Here is a 22,761-nt window from a genome sequence, read left to right as displayed (position 1 = left end):
TATTTAAATGTCATTTTAGCAAACTGCTTCTCAGAAGAAATATCTGATGGCTGGGTTCTGGTGTAGACGAGGAAGGCGGTCACCATCGAGCGTCGCGGACTCTATGTGTATGAATGAAGAGCGCTGAATGAATGGAGCTCGAAGCAGACGTCATCTCCATTGTGACGTCGCGATCCTTTTATGGAGCGCGCGTCTGAAGCCATTCATAAAGCGGAAAGAGAAGCGCCCGTGGTAGTAAAGCTCTCAGGAGGGTGACACAACTTTCCACTGCGCTCTGGCAACGCTGGATTTGACGTATTGTTGTTATTAAAGCACCGTTTGACCGTCACCAGTCCCCGTCGGAGGAGGAAAATGGTCACAATGGACGAGCTTTGTGAAATGGATTGCAGTGTTTTGAAGAGGCTGATGAAGGACGACAGTGCGAAATGTCTGCTTTTGGACTGCAGGTCGTTTTTAGCGTTCAGCGCCGGTCACCTCCGCGGTGCTGTAAATATCCGCTGTAACACGATAGTTCGGAGGCGAGCGAAAGGCTCCGTGAGTTTGGACCAGATCCTGTCCGGTGATGATGAAGCGAGAGCCCGTCTGAAATCAGGGCTGTACTCCGCCGTGATCTTGTACGATGAGCGGACCTCCGATACAAACACTCTGAAGAACGACAGCACAATCACCCTGGTACATAACGCTTTGTGTAGAGATACGTTTAGGACAGAAATCTACCTGCTAAAAGGTACATTCCAATCTACACTACACACAAATCTATTGTGTTATTGTATTTCTTAACTGACATAAAGCTGCCATGTTTTGAGAAAATATCTGTTGGACGACAGTGCGAAATGTCTGCTTTTGGACTGCAGGTCGTTTTTAGCGTTCAGCGCCGGTCACCTCCGCGGTGCTGTAAATATCCGCTGTAACACGATAGTTCGGAGGCGAGCGAAAGGCTCCGTGAGTTTGGACCAGATCCTGTCCGGTGATGATGAAGCGAGAGCCCGTCTGAAATCAGGGCTGTACTCCGCCGTGATCTTGTACGATGAGCGGACCTCCGATACAAACACTCTGAAGAACGACAGCACAATCACCCTGGTACATAACGCTTTGTGTAGAGATACGTTTAGGACAGAAATCTACCTGCTAAAAGGTAAATTCCAATCTACACTACACACAAATCTATTGTGTTATTGTATTTCTTAACTGACATAAAGCTGCCATGTTTTGAGAAAATATCTGTCTTCATTGTGGTCAAATCTAGTAGTGGGATAATGATGTAATGTAGATGGCCATTTTCTCTGCTAGAAAATCCAGTTTAAGATAGTAGCTGTTTTTTGGAACACGCTCGCTGGTCTAAGCTGGTCTTTCGCTGCTTGACCAGTTAACATGTTCCAACTTGACCACCTTGAGCTAGTATGACCAATTAGAAACCAGCTCCCATGTTCTGAAGAAATCTGGAGCAAACAGTTTTCATCTGTTATTTTGTAGACACAAACCAACTAGTTAAAATGCTTCACATTTCTTTTATAGAGGTCCGTGCATTTTATTACTTAGTAGGCCTTTTACATTGTGTTAAATGTATTCAAAATGTCACGAATGTATGGCTTGTCTGAAAAGAGTGGGGCTAATTTCGGCGTTATATAAATGTAAAATGAAATGTAAAAATTGTGTTCAGGTGGTCCCATCTTTTAAGTGGAATTACTGAATGCATCCTCTGTGACCTCAATAAAATAATTCCATTGAAGTATAAATTAAGGGAAGATAAAATTCAGTTTCCTCATCTTAGACGGTTTAAGGTGGCCTTGCTGGTTCTAAAAAAACCAGCTTTCTTTAAGCTGGATACAGTTTGAGCAAAAGTATTACAAATATTGTTTCACTTTCTAGGAGGCTACGACAGATTTTCCACACGGTATCCCGATTACTGTTTGAAAACCAAAACATTGGCAGTATCCAGCCTTCAGTCCAGTGTGGAGAGCAGCTGCACCTCCTGCAGAACTCCACAGCATGACCAGGTAACTACATTAGCGGCAGTGGATACTTTGAGGTCAGCTAATGGGCAGCGTTGTGTAACATTAAACGTCCTGTTGACTGCTGTCATCCGCTGCTCTTTCCGGCTGATGTAGCAGTGCTTTAGAGTGCGTTCGTCCGGCCTTCCTCTGTGATAGGGGGTGTACTGTGTCAGACACTCCAGTACGCTTTAGTGTTGATTCCCACATCGATCGTTTCCTGTCTCTACAGCTTGTTAAGCAGGCAACCAATGACATAACAGTGGGCCAAATCGATACGCATTTCCAGAATAAATAAACTGGATGTTATTAGCTTGACCTTTTTATAGCAAACAGAGGTGTAAGTGGGCTGATGCTGTAATCTGTTGCAAATGCTTTTGATAATTTATTGAGAGGGGCCTGTGATGATTATACGGACAAATTAATAAAATCATTTATCTTTTAAATTATAAATACATTTATTATTATTATTTTGGTTACACTTTATTTTAAGGTGTCATTGTTACAGTGTAATTAAGTACTAAGTAATATTAATTAACTACATGCACTTACTAGGGTTAGGGTTAGGATTGGGGTTTAGTTTTAGGGTTACTTGCATGTAATTATGCATAATTATTGGTATTATAATAGTAAGTACATGTAACATGTGGACACCTTAAAATAAAGTGTTACCAAAAATATTTTTTTAACATGTATTTAATATCAATTATTAATGATTTATTTTTTGTCACTTTTTTATTACAGGGTGGCCCTGTGGAAATCCTCCCCTTTTTATTTCTTGGCAGTGCTCTCCATGCGTCTAAAAAGGACATGCTAGATCGTATGGGCATTTCTGCTCTATTGAATGTATCTTCAAATTGTCCGAATCATTTTGAAGGGGATTACCAGTATAAGTGTATCCCGGTGGAAGACAACCATAAGGAGGACATCAGCTCTTGGTTCACCGAAGCCATTGAATTTATAGGTATGTTCATTATTATATTATATTATTATATCAAATACATCTAGACTTTTGGATGGTTAGGGTAGGTGTAACCGTCGAGGTGTAAATTACTCTTGGTTGTTATGGCTCCTTTCAACTGCAAATGACGTGCAATTCATCAGCAATTAAAACGTTGATCTGCATTGCAGAGCTTTTACAACAAATGCACCCTCCTTTTTAGTCTTGCATCCATTTCAATAGCTCATCTTGGTCACTTATGCATGTAGCTTGAAGAATATGTTTGAATGCGTATTGATGTGTAGAGTTCTTTGTATAAATACGATGATGAAATTTGAAGTCTGTGTGCCATAGGTGCAAAATACGGGTTGAATGCTGCGGTATGGGTGGGTCTTCCTCATAAAAGGGTTTCCGTGACTGAGTGGAGTGGGGGGGGGGGGATCCTGTATATCCAATTTCAACTCAGCATCCTCTGCACTAAAGCAAGGCCCCCAAGTAGGCTTGCCGCATTTGATCGCACCATCCTAGGTGTGTGTGTGTGTGTGTGTGCATGTGCTTGTATGCATGCGTCAGAGTGCAGAGCTTAGGGACCAGAGTCTGACTCATCCTCCATTCAGGGGTGCCTTGATACTGGAGTTACCTCAGATCTGGGTGTGTATGGCTGTGCAAAGGCATATATGCAGACAGTAAAGTGAAGAGGAAAAAGTAATCTGACTTATGTTTGGATATACGTGCTTACTTTCCCTTTGTACCATGTACATGTCAGTTTTTTGTTAATTAGCAGCTTGTTAGCAATGGCAGGAGGTGTCTGTGTGCTCAACGGTGTGAAATCCACCCCAGACCATTTTGTCTGGGTGTTGAGTGTTTGTTGTCCAACTGTGACTATCAGCTTTGGGTGAATGTGTAATTCTCAGTTCTGTGTGTATTTCTAGAAATGCATTGTCCTTATTATTGGATGTTTTGAGTGGATATAATTCCTACAAATCACAGCTCATTTTATATAGCAAACTGTTAAACTAGCAACAGGGATATTATTATATAAAATTATAATTACTTTTTGTATTAAGTTTTATTTTAGATTTGTTTGTTCATACATTTAATTTGTATCTTTTCAAAAATGACTATTGAACTGTGATTGGTTGTTTTACATGTAAATCAGACGGCCTCTTGTTTGATTCGATAGGCTCGGGAGATAATTAATTCAGGCCATACACTGTCAATAGAAAATGTGAACTCTTAAGTATTTTCTCTGTAAATTAATAGTTTCATAGTAATTTGGTCACCTTTCATCGAGTCTAGTTTTCTCTGTTTTGCTATATCCTGTCATGTTTCCTGCACCATTTTCAGAGGAGACTCTGCTAAATCTCAAGTGCAAACGTTTTTCAAACATTTTTTTTAACATGAGTTGATTGAGAGTTTGCAGTCTAAATTGAACGAGATGCGATATTAAATAATGGCAAGAAATATGTTTTGAACTGAGTTCCTGTCACAGGCTGCGTGCAAAACAGAACATAACCTTATGCCACGACCAGCACAGTTAGTCACGAAAAAATGATTTATCTGAGTCGGTTCTTTAAATTAATAGTTCTAAAAGATTTGTGAAGTCAGGTAACCGTTTGATTCAGTCAGACAAATTGTTCACTGAATGAACTACATGAATTTCTCAGAGCTGTTACTCAATGCCTAATTTTTGCTGATGTTCGTATCAAAATGAAGAATATGAGTCTTGAAATCAATTTCATAAGACGGTGTGTAGTTGAAGATTATAAATAATAATTGCTATTATTAAATATATATTAAAGTGTAATAATAATATATTATGTTTTATTATTATTATTAATTCATAATTAATAATGATGAACATAATTTTTTATAATACATAATATAACTATATATATATATATATACAATTATATTTTTTATTAAATAATAAAAATAGTTAATAATTATTAATTCTATATATTTTAATATATTATAATTAATAATTGTATTATTTATTATTTATAAATGTTCCTATGACTTCTGAACCTGCATCAAAATGTTGCGGGCGTCAGCTTCACAGTAAATGCAGTAAGATGAGTCATGTCTGAACTTCATCTGTGCGTCTTAACTAAACTCTCTGCTCTTTCCTCAGACTCCATCAAGGATTCCAACGGCCGTGTTCTGGTGCATTGTCAGGCTGGCATCTCACGGTCAGCCACTATCTGCCTGGCGTACCTGATGAAGAAGAAGCGGGTGCGTCTGGATGAAGCCTTCGAGTTTGTCAAACAGCGGCGCAGTATCATCTCCCCCAACTTCAGCTTCATGGGTCAGCTGCTGCAGTTCGAGTCTCAGGTGCTGGCCACTTCCTGTTCTGTAGAGGCCGCCAGCCCTTCCGCCACTCTCGGCCCCAAGTCTTCCTCCAACCCCACGTCACCCTTCATCTTCAGCTTCCCCGTGTCAGTAGTGACGCACAGCCAGTCCAGCAGCCTCACCTACCTACAGACTCCCATCACAACCTCGCCAAGCTGCTGATACAACACGAGACTCTAAAAAAACTGCAAAAAGGGTGAATTTCTCTGACGTTCTTCAGTTGGCACAATCATGTGGTCGTTCCAGCTGAGCTGCAGCTTCAGCTTCGCTGGTGACCCGTCCTCATCTAAGTCCCCCCGCGGTCTTCACCATGCATTAATATCAGAAGAATAAGTTGTAATATCCTGTGGGGATGGTTCATCTCCTTCATTTCCTGTGGTTCACTTCCAAAGACTTCACGATTGGCCGGTGGGGCTGGTGGGAATGAAGTGCAGGAGGTCGTTGGACCCTGAGAGGTTCTTCACACTGCGTTTGACTTCCCATTCATCACTTCCTCTCGCCGGCCTTCCTCAATTCCTTTAATAGCATGACCTTTGGCAGGAAGTGTCTTTCATTTGCATTTGTCAGTGCCTTGTACAGAGAAGGTACACAGACACTTTCACAAGATGCTCTCGTCGCCGTTCCTTCCGACCGATCGCAAACGAGACATTCGAAGCATTTCAATCTGCAATACCTATCCGTTCCTCTCACAGATCAGAGCAATAACCCGATTCTCCTTCCTCCCAGTCGCCACCAAAGCACTGTATTGTCTGTTTTCCTTTGTTATATTGTGTGAACATGATTTGGTTTTCTTTGCTAGTTTGTACTGAGGAGATCTTCTGAATTGTTTCTGCTGTATGCCTTACCAACAATGACTTCCGCACGGAATGTTCTCGTTAATAGACTATTTAAGGAATAGCGTAAGTCAAGATAATCCCAGGTTATACACTGAACCTTTTTACACTGGAAGTTGGGAATGGGACGATTGGGAAGCCACTTTCCTATGAGTCAATTTGGTTTTAATATTCCCCTTTGAGAAGCTCTATGAGGGAAACATGCCTTGAAGAGTCCATAGCAGCTGGTATGTTTATGTGTGGGAACCTACTTCTTTTCTATGAGATCGTGGGATCTTTTATAGCACTTTTAAGTGATGCAAAATTGATTCGAGGTTCGTTTTGCACCTGGTCGGAATTGAAATGGTAACCGAGAGGTGTTTCCCCACTCTTTTTTTTGCCATATTACGTGTCTGTTTGTCTGTCAATCACTGATGAGATGAATGCAATACTTTTTACTGTAGCCTACTTGTGAAAATGTTATTGTCTGACAGCTAATGGCAATATCATTCAGAGGGTTACGATTTTTTTAACTCTACCCTGTTCTGTTGTATTAGGATGTACATTTTATTTATCTCACGGTTGTCATTATTAAATATAAACTGTGTTCTTTAATGAAAGTGTGGCGTGATTTAATTGTATAGACGAAGAAAAGCTACGGATGATGAATCATATTTCGCTGTATAGGCCTGTAAGTAATATTGCAATCATTTTGTCAAATGAATAGAAGATGAGCCATCTCATTATTTCTTACATGAACTAAGAAAAGATAGAAAAGAATAGCGCGCGCTATTATGCAGGAGAAGAGAATTAGTATTATATCTGATAAATGAGGGAAGGCTTATGAATAGAGTGAATGGAGGTTAGTTTTGAAGAGCCACAGCGCCTCCTAGCGTGTGTTCTGATAGTGGATTTCACATCACCGTCAATTCTGACCCACGGAAACCATCCTTCCCACTCATTTCCCGAGAAGTTCGCCGAAATGACAGCGGCTTCCTTGATCATATCCCACCTGACCCTCGGTGACACGCTGTAGCAAAACTGCAATACGGTTAAAGTAATTAATACACACATATGTTCATTAAATGTGTTAAAATTCGAACCTGACATAGAAAGAGAAGCTGAAATGTATCAGAAGCAGCAAGGCACATATGGACCATTGTTGACTATTTGGGCTAACATACATTTTTGTTACACATTTACTAAACAGCCGTGAAGCCTTTGTTTAATGTATACCTAATATGAATTTAAAGGAATAAGCGTTTCTTAGAACACCGCTTTGGCTTTCTAGGACTGAACAGGGTTTGTATTTAAATTCATTTTTTACCTGATCTCCCGGTTTTTCATAACTTTCCATTAATCGAAATGCACTGCAGGTCTCTATATGTTGTAACGCCGATGTATTTTTACATTTAAAGTCCAGCAGACTTAAAGTAAGCTTAACTATTTTATCACCAATGTCTTTCTAGAACACACACACACACGAAAAAAATAAAAAATAAAAGAAACCATCATGAACGAAAAACGGTCTCTGAGGGTTAAACTAACAAAGAAACTAAAAAAGGAACCAGACATGTGAGCTAAAAAAAAATAAGGATAAAAAAAATAAGGAACACGTTTTTTCACCTAATAAATATGACCACGTTCATGAAAAAATAAACCATCAAATATCTATCCATCCATCCATCCACCATCTATAACAACAACAATGCTAATTTACTGTAAAATAAAAAAACAAGAATTTAAAATATTATTACCGGTTATACTACTATTATATTACACTACATCATAATTATCACTATTTTATAGAATGGAATAGATATGGAAAAATCTCATTCCTGAGAAGTGAAATTGAATACGGGTTCAGAGCAAGTGTGAGAAAAGACACAAGACAGTATTTATGACATACTTTATTAAGACCATTTTACATGATTAAGGAGTGTTTGATTAGTCCGCAGATGGCTTCTGGTAGATAAGCCGTTGCTGATTAAAGTTCACGGGAACATGGAAATAAAGTAAAATTACAGCTCAAAGAATTGAGAAACAGTTCAGGAGTTGTCTCCCACGTATTGGCTTGAGGGGAGCCGTGGATATGTCTGTGCTCATACTACTAAGAGGAGAAGAAAGGTCTGCTCTCGTTCTCTCTGGTTTGAACACACAGATTCCTGGAGGAAGGCAGATGACCTCCAGTACACATGTACAGAACCACAAACTACACCTGAGCAAAGCAACCAAACCATGAGACTTCCAGAGGTAGAGCCACGTCCTTCATTTCATTCTGTAACATGGACGCGAGTCAGCCGAGCCGCTCATATCAGTAGTGTGTAACAGGAAAACCGTTACGGAGAGCCTCGTAAAAGAGGCGTTTCTCTGAGGCCAGAGAAACAGGGCTGGAATGAACAAGACTGAGGAATTCCTGTGGTTGTGATCCAAAACATACCGAAAGCAAAAAAGAGCGACTTCCAAAGCCGAGTCGCTTGGTCGTCCGAAAATATAAGGAAAGATCTGAAAGCAAGAATTCCCACTTCCTTTACAGTACTAATAAAACCCACTCTGCATCGGTAAACAACATTAAAAGCTATACAAAGGCATTGTCCTTTACACAACCTGTACATTAGTGGAATTTGTTTTAACCTACGTCTTTTTAGAATTATTCTGAATAACTTAAGTCCTGCCTAAAAGTGCAAATTCTTTAAAAGATGCATTTTCAGATTGGGCTGGAATTGAACATTCTGACCAGAATTCCTGTGCAAAGATATGAAGAAGAAAAACAAAAAAACATTTTTGATATTTTGTGGTCAAAGGCCTTTTGAATAGTTCTGGTCTCTGCATCAACATTCTTTTCGCTTTAAACCCCCTCTAAGGCTTTGTTTTTAATAACAATGCATAAAGACAAAATAAAACCACAACAATGAGATTTTTTAGGGTCTTCAGTGAACTTCAATAATGGAAAGGAGGATTGCTGAAATGTCAGGTCCCTTTAAGACGTGGTCCATTATTGTGAATTATATTGATGGAAATAAAACAGAAAGGTAATTAGTCACAGTAATAGTAGAACCGTTTCAAAGAGAGGAAGTTAATGCTTGAACAGTGTTAAATTGAGTAGAATGACGGGGAAGAGGTCACTTGTTGTCTTTCACGGAGTCCTTTCGTTTAACCCTGAAACAGCATTATGGCTGATATCCTGACCCTTGACCTGAAGAGGAGGGCAAGGACACGGCCAGCCAAGGCAACTCTTTCTTGTAAACACTCAAGGGGACAGAAATGGAGCCTAACTGCAAATTAAAGAGGCAGCGCTGAGGTTTATGGGCGAGTGGATGTTTCTATCATGTGAGGAGGCGTCTGTGGATGTGTGAGAGATGTTTGGGTAACAGTCTGAGCGTTTCGCGTGGACTAGGACTTCTGCTCCGCTGCTGCCGGGGATGGAGGTGTGCTGTCTGGCTTGATGATCTGGTATGTGATGAGGTACTCTGGGAAGGCCTGTAAAACACAAAGAGTTGTAAATGAACCGAATATCTACTACCTGAAAAAAAGTGTTTCTGATTTTGCAGTTGTTGAGCTCTCTCACCTGTTCCCCTCGGTAGATGACGTATTCTGCATAGGCTAACCCGTTGACACTGGGTCGGCCAATGACGGAATGGTGCCCTGGAGGAGCGTGGGCCATCTTCATGGCACTGAACTGCAAGAAGGATTTACCCAGAGTCACCCGGCAAAACAGCATCTGCCTGTGAACAGTTTGATTATATTTGAAATAAATAATAATAATAATAAATAAATATTTACACACACACACACACACACACATATCTATATAATACAATTTATTTTATTATATAATTTCAATACATAATAAATACATTATATATATATATAAATTATTACTATTGTTATTATTTTTATCATCATTATTGTTCTTATAAATTACACATGTGATTATAAATATAAATTAAAAGCACAATAAAATTATATGATTTCTAATGAGTTTTGTATTTTATGTAAAATGATATAGATTTATGTAATTTTAAATTAAGTTGTGATATTAAATGACATTCAATTAAATGTAATACCACAACTTAATTTAAAATGATATAAATCGAAATCATTTGACATAAAATACAAAATGAATTTAGATTTATAATTGTATTACATTTATATAATTTATATTTATAAATCACATGTATAATTTACAACAACAACAACAACAATCATAATTATTATTATTATACATTTAATACCACAACTTAATTTTATTTAACACAATCAAAGTAGTAAAACATGTTGGAATTTTACAATTTTGGAAATTTTGAGTTTAAAAAAAATATCAAAGCTTATATGTATAAATAAATTATTACACAGAATTAACTTACATCCATGGACAGTTCTGGATAAATTACTTTTAATAATTCATGCAATAATATTTAACCATTTTATTGAATATTAGTAAGTGTAATTAATATGAATGCATTTCAGTGTTTGATTTGGTTTATACTTTAGTACAATAAACAATTTTGTACTGGGTCAACACTTGATGTCCAATATTTTATCTGGGACCTGAAGCTAAACTAGATTGAGAAGCAGTGGATTCTAGGATCCACAGCACCATCAGCTGGTCGTGTACAGTCACTGCGCCTGTATTTCATTCATATCAGAGCAAAGGGGAAGAATCAGATGTGTATGTACCAAGCGGCAACCTTCCGGTCTCTCTTGTGAAACCAACATGGAAGTGACTAAAACTGCAATTCATCGACTGTCAGTCCCATAGACTCTCCATGTTAAAATGCCCAACTTTTCAGCCGGAAAAATATGCTTACAGCCTGGTACAAAAAGTGGTTTTGGTCTGTATAGCTAATTATGTGAGGGGGTGAATTTATACTCATCCGTTTAAATTATATTAAGCCTTAAAGTTCTGCATAATTAAGGGCGTGGCCACTTGAGTGGCAGGTGGATTGCCGCTGCTGTCACCACCGTCGAGCTAGGTGGCCGTGGTTTCAGCAACCAGCCCCCGCCTCTTTGCCCATTTTCGATTATCCAGGAATGACGCGCGGTCACGCACTGCCAAGATGGCGACGGCCGGCTCCGCCAACTTTGAGCTTCAAAAACGCTCTTCAGAAACCTACGGGTGACGTCACGGACACTACGTCCATAGTTTTTATACAGTCTATGGTATGTACCTGTGACAGATGTAACAGGAGCGGTCTTTGTGGGTGGGGCAGCCTGTCCCTCCGCCGATGCCGTACACATACTGGTTGCTTTTAGAGGAGTTCTCTGCAAAGTAGATCCCTGCTCCAAACATCCCCCCTATGTAAGCGTGCCTCTCATCAAACCCTTTATGAATGATGGCGTTGATGAACGGTGACCCTGGAGATGAGGAGAAAAAGGAAACCGATCATGTAAAAAGCGGAAAATTGGAATTACATTCTTTAAAAGAAGCTTTTGAGTCCGTCATGGAGAAAAAAAGCTTCTTTTGTAGCTTGAACTTTCCCAAATAGCACTTCTGACAGGTCATTCATCTGGTGACAGTACCGTGAAAGAGCATGCGCTCGTTGTGGTGGTTGTGGTTCTCGTCTGCGATCTCCTTCTGCCTGTGTGCGTATCGCTCCCTTAGCTTCTTGTTCACCACCTTCTGAATCTGGACCAACATTCAACAAACGTCTGACATTAGCGCATGCAGGGTCGACAAACATTCACACTATTAACTAATCAAAGGTATTAATGTAAACGAAATGAGAAGTTCACACTCACCTTCAGGATGTTGTATCTGCTGAAAACACCCCCAGCATTGCCACCATCCCTGTGCTCTCTGATCGTACTTTGCAGCTGTAAAACAAAAACATAATTCTTCATTACGTCATGTTACAAAATATTTAAGAACAGTAACCCTTCAATAGCGTAAAATGGAATCAAATTTGAGATAAATGTTAAATGACACTACAAATTACAGACTTAAGTTTTATCACACAGTATAAAAAGACTACAAATAAGTTATATAAGACTATAAAAAATTGTCTTTAGTATTAAATACTAAAATATAATAGGACAAATTAATTAAATTCAACAAATCAGTTATAATTGTTGCACACTGAAGAAAAATGAAATAAGATCACAAGTGATTTATATAAGACAGTAAATTAAAACGTATTACACACTACAAGAATTAAATAAAATATAATATGCAAAATTAAAAAGTAATAAAATAACACCAAGTTATAACTTAAATACTAAAATATAATAAAATAAATAAAATAGTAAAATAAGACAAATCAGTTATAATTAGGTTAAGTTTACATTTTTAAATGCACAAAGTAAAATAAGATCACAAATAATTTATATCAGATAATAAATGATAACCTATTACATACTACAAAAATTCAATAAAATACAAAATGAAATAAAATAATAAGACTACACAAGTTATATAAGACTAAGTTATAACTTTTCACATAATAAAATATAACATGAAACTACAAATAAGTTATGTAAGACTACAAATAATTAATAACTTATAGACTGAAAAAATATAAAAATTAAATTAGACCACAAATAAGTTAAATAAGACTATAAGTTATAACTTATCGCACACTAAAATAAAATAAGACTATAAATAAGTTAACTTTTATCACACACTACAATAAGATCAATTTATATAATAAGTCTAAAAATAAGTTACAGAAAACTTTAAATAAGTTAGAACTATTACTGCACACTAACACTACAAATCACATTCCTTACAAAAAACAATTTGATAAAGAAAAACAAATATTTAGTTGTTAAAGCTTGTTAATGCATACGTCTAAATTTATCTCATTTATAGCTCCCCCACAAAAATATACATTTAATTAAATAAAAATAAAGCCTTAAATTCAGTTGCTAGACAACTAGTTGTGCATCAGGCCCATCACTAACAGGTGTAATGTATTACCAAACTTATTATCTTAGCATGGATGAAATATTGTGCTGACCAATCAGCTTTGAGTACCAGAACTATCCATTTTATAATATGGAATAAAATGGTTTTATAATATGATCAGGTGATTTGGATTCCCCTCTCACCTCCTCCTCTACCGACTGAAACTCTTTGTCATCAGGGGCCAGGTCGATCAGCACCGTGCCCTGACTCGCACAGTGGAATGTCAGGTATGGGTTGGCACCTGTGATGAAAGCACACCAACACACAAAACTATAAGGAACCTTTGTTTAGTCATGAACAGATGGTGTTTGAGAGAGATGCTGGAGTTGAACGCTTCTGGACTGACCTTGTTGACCGCCCAGCAGCCTCTCAATGCCTTTGATGAGTTTGTGTCTGTGGCCGTACGCGTTGATCCCGATCTCCTTGAGCTCCTCGTGCCCCATGTCAGCCAGCACATCCAGTGTAATCTAATACAACAGATGAACACCAATCAGAGTTAGGGAAGCCATAGTAGTCTGGAGGCACAACCAATCACAAGATAAAGCTGTAATGAAAACCGATTCATTTCAAGGCCAATTTCGACTCGGCTGCTTCTAAAACAGCCAACAGTGCAATTTTTTATTTTCTCAGCTTGTTGCAATGTGGAACTTCCTCCTACTGAGAAGATAAACTCTTAGAGCGGCAGGAGGCTTGGATGGATATTATCGCGTGTGACTCATAACACACAGAATGATTATTACTGAATACGCCTCCTACGCGCAACATGCACAGAAAAGCAAACATGCAGATGGCGATTCGCGCATGCTAGACTGCGACGCAGGGAGCCGTTTGAGCCAGCGCGTGTCTTACAGAGAGCATTAATGTTTGGTCACACTTGAACGAAGCATGTGAAACCATTTTGGACCTTGATGAATATGGACGAACGGATATGTCATCACTTTTTTGTTTGTTAACTCTAAAATAAAAACATAATATGTTCAAAAAGTTAAAGTACAGGAACGTGCAGGTCACAATATGCCACCATTCAAAAGTTTGGAGTCAGTACGTTTATTTCTTTTTGAAAGAAATTCATATTTTATTCAACAATGACTAAAAGGACTCAACTAAAAATGACAGTAAAGACATGTATAATATTAAAAGATTTCTATGTCAAATAAATGCTGTTCTTTTGAACTTTCTATTCATCAAAGAATCTTGAAAAGTTAATATCACTTTTTCCACAAATATATTAAGCAGCACAACTGTTAACACGGTCAACACTGATAATAGTAAGAAATGTTTATTAAGCATCAGATCAGCATATTAGATTGATTTCTGAAGGACCATGTGAGACTGAAGACTGAAGCAAGACTGAAAAATTCAGCTTCGCCACAGGCATCACATATTACAATGGAAAAAAAATTAACAATATTTAAAATGTTCTAAATATTATACTAAATTGTATATTTTGACACTATTTTTATTTTATTTTTATTGTAAATTGTATATATTTTAAACTAAAGTAACTTTTAAAGGGGTGGTTTATTGTTTTTTTTCTAGGCTTGATTGTGTTTATGGGGTGCAGTCTAAAATGTGTTAATGCTTTGTTTAAAAAAAAAAAAAACGCATTATTTTTCACATAATTTACCTTTATTCCACACCGCTCCGTCCCTTCTCCTATAAACTCACTGATCATTTCCTGCAAAAAAAACGCATTATCCTCAGAAATACGCAATGGGCTCTGATTGGTTAGCTGGCCCAGTGTGTTGTGATTGGTTAAACCACTTCTAGTGCGCGATATACGTTCCGCCCCTCACCTCAGTGGCATGTGCTCCGGTTGTATTGTAAACAATGGTGTCGTCTATATTGCTTATCAGTTTGAGCCCGATTGAGAAGCAGAGGATATTAGTGAAGAGGATCGTGCAGAACCTGTGCAAGCACGGCTTTTAATGGTAGGCATATGTTTTTTGTTTGTTGTTGTCTCATACTTTTAGATATGCTGTTATTTGTAAATGCTACTGCTTATAATATAAGGTTTTATCCTGATTAAAGCATTAATACAGTACTGCACACGTCCATGTTCAATGCTTCTCATAGCTATGTGAAAATAAGGGTATAATTGGAACAGTTCATTGTTGGAGCTGAGCTGAATGAGAGAGAGAGAGATGCAGAGCGTGTGCAGAGCAGGGGGACAGATCGAGGAACTGTATTAAGAACCGCTGCTTTAGAACATTGATTTTGAAACTTGTGAATCCATTAGAATCGTTAGAGAAGACAGAATCGCGATTCATATATGAATAGATTTTTACGTGCACCTCTAGTTTTCTCTTCCTCTTCTCTAAAGCAGCGCAGCATGGCCACGCCCCCTTTGCTACCTTTTTTCGAGGGTGGGGTTTATCTGGGTTTGTTACATCACGAACCCGGGAAATAACTTCTTGTAGTCCCTACAAGCCGTTTTTGTAGGCATTAAACTACCAGAATTTTAAAAGACGATATCTCCGTTTGCATTGAACTTTCAGGTTCGTAACTTTGCAGATATTGTTTATGCTCAAACAGCAACATTACACACTAACTAACATTAAAAAAAGTGAAATCGCAATCCCCCCTTTTCACCCCTTTAACACTAGAACCGTTTTTAAAACATACATAAATAATTTTAATAAAATATTCAAGTCTCCCAGTCACTGACTTTTACTAAAATTGTGTGATTTACAATCCCCTGTTGTTAAAAACTGTTTAGATAAAACCAGATCAAAAAAAGGGCATTTATACCTATAAGCGCCAGCGAAGGTCAAATTTACCCACTATATAATGCCTGTATGTTCGTGCTGTCATTTTCGTGCTGCTTATGTTTTAACATAGTACATTGCTAGGCAACACCTTTCATTCACTGAATTAGCGGTTATCAGTTTCATAAATGAAAACAAAATGAGTAAAAGGCGGCGATTTATGAATGCTGAAGAGGTATAAAAAGCACTGAATGCCATGAGCGATGGAGAGTCTGATGGTGTGGAAGTAAAGCGTCCTGTCGTCTCAGCATCTGACGATCAATATATCATATTTAGACGTTTTATCCTAATGTTACGTTTTATCATAATTGTTCAAAATTTGGATTAATTATAAAATTTTTGTTTTGCCATTTCTATCGTTTATTGATCGCTTCTGTGTTGCTGTTTATTCTAGTCTGCCTGTTTCCTGAAGAAAAAAAATCAGATCTGATGTAGGCTAATGAATAAAACTTTTTTTTTTTAATTGGTGTTCTTCTTGTATAATTCAAATTATAAATGATATAACTAAACAAATTAATAATTAATTAGGTGAAGCTGTGCGCTTGAATTTGTCATCGCATCATCCTATGTAATGTGGTGAATTAATATCTTTGTGGTGAATCTTAATATATTGATTAATGACATTGTATTATAATAGCCTGTTACACCACCTAAATATGTATTTACTTCCTTCTAATTCTCGTTGTCAGTGCAGGCTTGTTTAGCTTAATACTGACCGTTATGAAAAGTGCCTAGTGTAGCCTGCATAAAAAAAGTTTTGAACATAAAACAACAGGACAAAAATATAGTTGATGACAAGACAATAATTTCATGACTCTAGACACTTCTTTGTGAAGACAGTAGCATAATACAGTGAAATAATGTTCTTTAGCCATTCAGAAACAGCTGTCATGTGCGTGGGTAAAATTTACCCGCTGGCGGTTTTAGGTATACAGCGACCCCTGGCAGATCTAGTGTTAAAATAATATTTCATAATTTTATAGTTTTTACTGTATTTTTGATCAAATAAAAGCAGCCATGGTGAGCACAAGAGACTCAATCAAAATCTTACTTCTAAACCTTTGAACAGTAGTGCATGAATGGAAGTGAAAGAAACAAAAAGAGTGACCGTGCCATCGCCGTTGACTCTGCGTCAGGCTGTGTAATCTCAAACTCTCACACTCCAGTTCCAAGGTCCACTTATTGGCAATGCATCACATCTATGATAGGTCTGTCAAAGGCCATTAGCCCAGGAGCTACCAACTGCTCTCTCTTTCAGAAAGCACTGTGCACTTCAATCGATAGAGCTCGCAGGACCAGGCATTATGGCTGTGAAGATGTGATGGCCGCAGCGGGAAAGATTCCATTTATTTCTCCTTTTCTTTTTCTCTCTCTTTAACTCTCTTGGCAAAGTTTTCATTTGTGCCAAAGCTGAGAAGGAACTGCAGCAGATTTACAACAGACTACTGAAAAACCTTTACAAAAATCGACTAGACGGCAAGTTAATAAAGTCTTAATTATGTTCAGTGCACTATTCAAGTAGAATAAGTAAAACCTTAGGTAACGTATGCATATATATAACACATATGTGTGTGTCTGTAACTATAACTGCATTAAGTTTTAATTATCATTCGAATTATATGAAATAGAAATGTCCACACTAGAATTTTAACGATAACTGCAAAGAGCAGCAAATTTTTTGACCCTGGACCACAAAACCAGTCATAAGTAGCACTGAGGTATATTTGTAGCAATAGTCAAAAATACATTGCATGGGTCAAAATTATTGATTTTTATTTAGGATATTAAGTAAAGATCATGTTTCGTGAAGACATTTAGTAAATTTCTTACTGTAAATATATTAAAACTTAATTTCTCATTAGTAATATGCATTGCTAAGGAATTCATTTGGACAAATTTAAAGGCAATTTTCTCAATATTCAGATTTATTTGCACCCTCAGATTCCAGATATTCAAATAGCTGCATCAAGGCAAAATATTGTCCAATCTTAACAAACCATACATCAATGGAAAGCTCATTTCAGCTTTCAGATTATGTAGAAATCTCAATTTTTGACAGTTATGACTGGTTGTGGTCCAGGGTCACATTTGCTAGAAATCGTTTGTGGATTCTGGAACCTTTTTTTAGCTGATGAACAATAAAATGTCTAAAGGAAGTGGAAATGTAGCAGACATCCTACAGAAATCTAAAAGAGACAAATATGCACATACAGACCTTCTGACGTCACTTGTAAAGAGAGAAGATATCTCAAAACTGCTCTGAGGTTAAAACCAGACATGTCTAATGACGACATTGGTGCGTGTATGAGATCTGTGAGCATGTCCTCAATTTCATTTGCACTCAGTCTTTCACAAGTCTCTGAAAAAATGTTGCCTCTTCATGCTCCATCTCCCGTAGGCACAGCGAGGCAGAATAAGATGGAGAGTGAGCAGACGAGTGAGTCACTGTGAGACAGATGAATGCGTCTTACTAAAGCCACAATCAGAACTGATTTCAGCCCCTCACATCAAGCTCTCTTCCCAGCTGGTGGCCGCCAAGACCATTTCTGTTCATCTATGTGCAAATGAGCAGCGGGTCTGGCACAGTATGCCAATCGCATCCCACGGGCTCGCCCTCGTGGAATTGAAGCTGAGAAGAAGGAAAGCCGGAGGAACGAGAGAGTCCAGAGCTCAGTGTGAGCGAGCGGTATGACAGTATTAATCAAAAGAAGGGGCGCAGAGCTCAGCCCCGTTACCCAGGATCTCTCTCACACCTATAAAGATCGAGAGACGCTAATCTCACAGCGTCCGGCTGAAGAGGAGTTGGCTGGAAATGATAGAGCCAAGGTACTGAGAGAGTGAGTATATTGAAAGGAGATAATTACGAGGCCACAGATGTCATCACATTTACATAACGTTGACTAGAAGGACCTGGAGTTTTCTACAGGAAACAACGGCAGGCCTCTCTACACGGGACAGCTGGCAATTTAATGTGTGGAGTGGAACTGATGAGACTGATTTGATCCTAGGAAGTGACCTTACCTGTTCCCGCTCGAAAGTATCCCGCAAATGTTCCAAACCCAAAATCTTCAGGAACTGACTGATGTTCATATCCAGAATCGTAACTATGGAGAAAAAATACATCATGACTCAACAAAATGTAATTTTACTACCTGATTAATCTTTTTTTTTTTAGATTAATGGGATATAAGACTATTTTTCCATCATTTTATAAAACAAAATGCTATTTCATGTCATGCACGCATTGTCCTCCAAAACAATGTGCAAACTGAAGATTATAAATACAAATATAAAAGACTATAAAACAATACACAAGCTCAGTTTTTACTCTGTGCTATAAATTGCATAAAGCTTTTTACTTTTTTTTAGATTAATGGGATATAAGACTATTTTTCCATCATTTTATAAAACAAAATGCTATTTCATGTCATGCACGCATTGTCCTCCAAAACAATGTGCAAACTGAAGATTATAAATACAAATATAAAAGACTATAAAACAATAAACAAGCTCAGTTTTTACTCTGTGCTATAAATTGCATAAAGCTTTTTACACACACACAGACACACACACACACACATATATATGTATACCTGAATTTAAAAAGCACAGTGTAACAATGAATTGATAAGTGTTATAATGTATTAACTGTGGTTACAATTATTCATAAGATTGTACAACGCTATCAGGAGCATTACAAGGCATTAAAACTACTTTTATAATGCATTAAACCAAGGCTTTAAAGGCACAATATGTAATTTTCGCCGCTAGAGGGTGCGTATTCAAAATAAATAAAGAGACAAAGGCGTAGTTTGATGATGCCGTGACTGAGAGTGGAATCATGGGAGTTGTCGTCTTCATCCCCACAGCAGATGCAATCCAACGAGACTCAGGCAGAAATCATGTTCATGAATGAGCTAATGATTTATTAACGTAGTAGAATGAAGCAGGGTGGGGCTGAAAGCTGGCAAAACGAGGCCACTGAACGAGAGTGATACACGCCTTGAAAGCAGCGGAGCTTTTATTATGCCACAGTCGACCGCTTCCGCTCCTTGCGTATGCGCGTATGTGGCAGTGCTGTTTTATCATACTAGATGCATTTGAAAGTTCTGTTATAATGCTACTCTGTGCGGTCATGTTTTCTAGAAAACAAAACCGGAACTCGAGGGGTTATGACGTCATTGGCGACACAATGACACTATGGACTCGGTCCGTGTAACTAGTTAAAATAGCTTATTTCTCTGGATTTAAACATTCTTCGAAACATTTGGGATAGTGTAAGTACACAAGTCAGCAAAATATATAACGCTGTTCTAGTGGTTTTTGAATATTTTAATAAAACAATCTTACATATTGTGCCTTTAAGTAAAGTGTTACCGACATTTTTTCCAAGTTTTAACTACTAACAGGTTTTGCCCAAGTATTGTTACTATAATTTCTGTTTCTTATAAATGTAAGAGACGGATATCATTTGTTATAATCCCATTGCAGTTACTGTTCTTAAAAATGTTGTTAGCATTCCAACTTGTATAATTTCTCAAAAACATTCAAAACTATTTTTTTATATTCAACGACAGATTTGATCGAAAATGTAATGGGTGTTGCAGCCCTACTTACAATAAAAAGTTATGCAAAATAATATGAAGACACATTACATGATCTACTCACTTTCTCCCTCCTTCCTCTCTGATGCAGTAGCCCCATCAGCAGGGCCTGAGGCTCCAGGTACGGCCAGCTCTGTCAGGGGCCCGGCCAGATTGTCTATGCTGCTGGCGGCGGACAGACAGGAAGGGGTAGATGTTGGAGAGATGACAGAGGTACTGACCACTGAAGCCTGGGGCTTGAAACAACTAGGCAACGCTTCAGGGGGCATGGCATCAATCAGCAGCGCCCGGATATCATCAGCCTGGAAATCAATAGAAAAAAAAGTAAGTGAACGTAAAGAAAAAAAATCAATAGTAGTGTAAGAATTCTGTGTCTGATCAGTTTTAAATACAACTAGACTAATGTAATATTCATGTTAGAGTAAGAGGATATCATGAAAGTAGTTGTACACAGCATTAGTTTGGCTTCTTGGTCTAGAATTGGACAATAAAAGCTGAGAACAGCTGTGTCATTAGCACCTGGCATGAACACAGCCACTGGAGCCCAATTACTAAAGGTTACGGCAGATTTACCATTTGCTTTGCACAAGCCTGAACACAGGGGACGTGGGTTTAAACACCTCAGCTTATGTGTTTAGAAGATAAATGTCCCAATTTCTCAGGATAGTCTATGCCACCTGAACCATATGAGACCTTACAGCCAGAACAAACTGTATTGAAGAGCATGAAACTTTTATAGAATTTGGGAATGTCTATTCAAATCTGTAGCACTGTTAAATGAATGACAGTATACAAATGTGGGCTTGAATGTATATAAATGTGAATCCAAGCAAGAGGTGTGTTTTTATTACAGTCGCCAAGTCCAGCGGCGTCTGGCCCTCCTGGTTCTTCATGGTGGGGTCGGCTCCGTGGGCCAGCAGCAGAGCGCAGAGCTGTGTGCGGCCCTTCTGCGCAGCCTCATGGAGGGGTGTGAAGGCCCATTTATCAGTGGCATTTACACAGGTGTTATACTTGATCAGCAGGGCCGCAATGTCCACATGCTGGAAGGGAAGAAAGAGGCTTATTACTGACAAAATTATTCTAAAACCTACAACCTTTAAAAGCTAGATGTTAATTAAAAAGAAGCATAGCTCTTTCTGTAGCAGATCTGCTTGGTGTAAAAGATTCAGACTTCAGATGCTAATTGTCAGAATCACTAAGTGATATCTTTAGTGGTCCATACAAGTGGTCCATACGACTAATTTAAAGCCATATGATAGCTTTGTTTGAACATGTGGACAACAAACCAAAACGCAAGTTGTTATTCAACGAAAATATTGACATTTGCCTTAGCTCTACTTGGCAAGTGAACAAGAAAGAGTAGCAATGTTCTATTTGTGAATCAAATGACTCTTTTGAGTGAATCAAATTACTCATTCTTTTGAGTGAATAAAATGTACATAATTGTAAATAAAATGTACAAAAAGAAAGAGTAGCAATGTTCCATTTGTGAATCAAATGACTCTTTTGAGTGAATCAAATTATTATAATTTTTTCTCAATGAATTGGATGATAAAATCAGTCTAAATTATGTTCATGATTTGGGCTAATTCAATTCTCAATTTCAAATCACTGGTGGCAGAAGTTAACAGCTGACTAGAGGAAAATTATCAGTCAATACTGAATTTTGAATTGGCTTTTATTTTAAAAATTTAAATGAAAACTCAATATACAGTTTAATTTTTTGTCATTTTTATGAGTGTGTTTTAAGAAACATAAATTTTCAATGTACTAATATATTTAATTAGTCATTTTAGTACTTATTTAATTTAGAGTTAGTTGCCAAAGCAACAGTTCTCATTTTTGTTAAATTTTTTCATCTAATATCCTTTTTATTATTATTATTTCCATTAACAAAAATGTTTTTTAATAGTTTTGGTTAACAAAAATAATTCTAAGCATGACACCATGAGCATGCACAAATAATGACAATATGTTCATTTTTAGGTAGACTATCTCTTTAAAAGGCATATAAGAACCATTCTCATTAGCAGTAGAGAGCGCAGGGCAAAACAAGCTTGGTTTCTGGCCAACTCTTGAGTTGTAGTGCACAGTGTGTGCGGCAGAGATGTCCTGAGCCACCCTCCCATCAGCAGCAGCGACTGTATGGAACTGCGATCAGCTGGCTGTGTTTGCCGAGCGCTGACAGCCTCTACACAAACAGGCCACATATGAACAGAGGGAGGCGCACTCAAGGTCAGCCAGCATCAGACTGCCGCCAGCTCTCCTCTAGCCAATCAGCAAAGCTTGGGCAACCTGCCACTCCGGTCACAGCCAATCAGAATCTCACAGCTCCTGTCACAGAGGACCTGTTTCTTGGATGGCAACAGAGAGCGTATGCGAGTACG

The 22,761-nt window shown here is 37.9% G+C and overlaps 2 protein-coding genes across 2 annotated transcripts in view; one reads left to right on the top strand and one right to left on the bottom strand.

Annotated features, from left to right (window-relative positions):
* The first annotated feature begins 225 nt into the window (after positions 1–225).
* Positions 226–6,671, top strand: LOC107589246 (dual specificity protein phosphatase 4-like). Its single transcript, XM_016277627.1, has 4 exons — positions 226–727; positions 1,870–1,997; positions 2,736–2,955; positions 5,066–6,671. Exons 1-4 carry the CDS (start codon positions 352–354, stop codon positions 5,443–5,445), a joined length of 1,104 nt encoding a protein of 367 aa, XP_016133113.1. The 5' UTR covers positions 226–351; the 3' UTR covers positions 5,446–6,671.
* Positions 6,672–8,941: 2,270 nt separating this feature from the next.
* tnksa (tankyrase, TRF1-interacting ankyrin-related ADP-ribose polymerase a) overlaps positions 8,942–22,761 on the bottom strand; it is a 113,832-nt gene continuing 100,012 nt past the window's right edge. The window contains exons 19-28 of the mRNA XM_016277668.1: positions 21,226–21,414; positions 20,439–20,676; positions 18,792–18,874; positions 13,349–13,469; positions 13,146–13,243; positions 11,838–11,912; positions 11,619–11,724; positions 11,267–11,453; positions 9,664–9,820; positions 8,942–9,575 (exon numbers count right to left, since the gene is read on the bottom strand). Coding sequence (XP_016133154.1) covers positions 9,489–9,575; positions 9,664–9,820; positions 11,267–11,453; positions 11,619–11,724; positions 11,838–11,912; positions 13,146–13,243; positions 13,349–13,469; positions 18,792–18,874; positions 20,439–20,676; positions 21,226–21,414 — 1,341 coding nt within the window. The 3' untranslated portion in view covers positions 8,942–9,488. The remainder of the gene's footprint in view (positions 9,576–9,663; positions 9,821–11,266; positions 11,454–11,618; positions 11,725–11,837; positions 11,913–13,145; positions 13,244–13,348; positions 13,470–18,791; positions 18,875–20,438; positions 20,677–21,225; positions 21,415–22,761) is intronic.

The sequence above is a fragment of the Sinocyclocheilus grahami genome, unplaced genomic scaffold (genome assembly GCF_001515645.1).
Source record: "Sinocyclocheilus grahami isolate Dianchi unplaced genomic scaffold, SAMN03320097.WGS_v1.1 scaffold114.1, whole genome shotgun sequence".
Lineage (NCBI taxonomy): Eukaryota > Metazoa > Chordata > Actinopteri > Cypriniformes > Cyprinidae > Sinocyclocheilus > Sinocyclocheilus grahami.
This window is presented reverse-complemented; position numbering and strand designations above follow the sequence as displayed.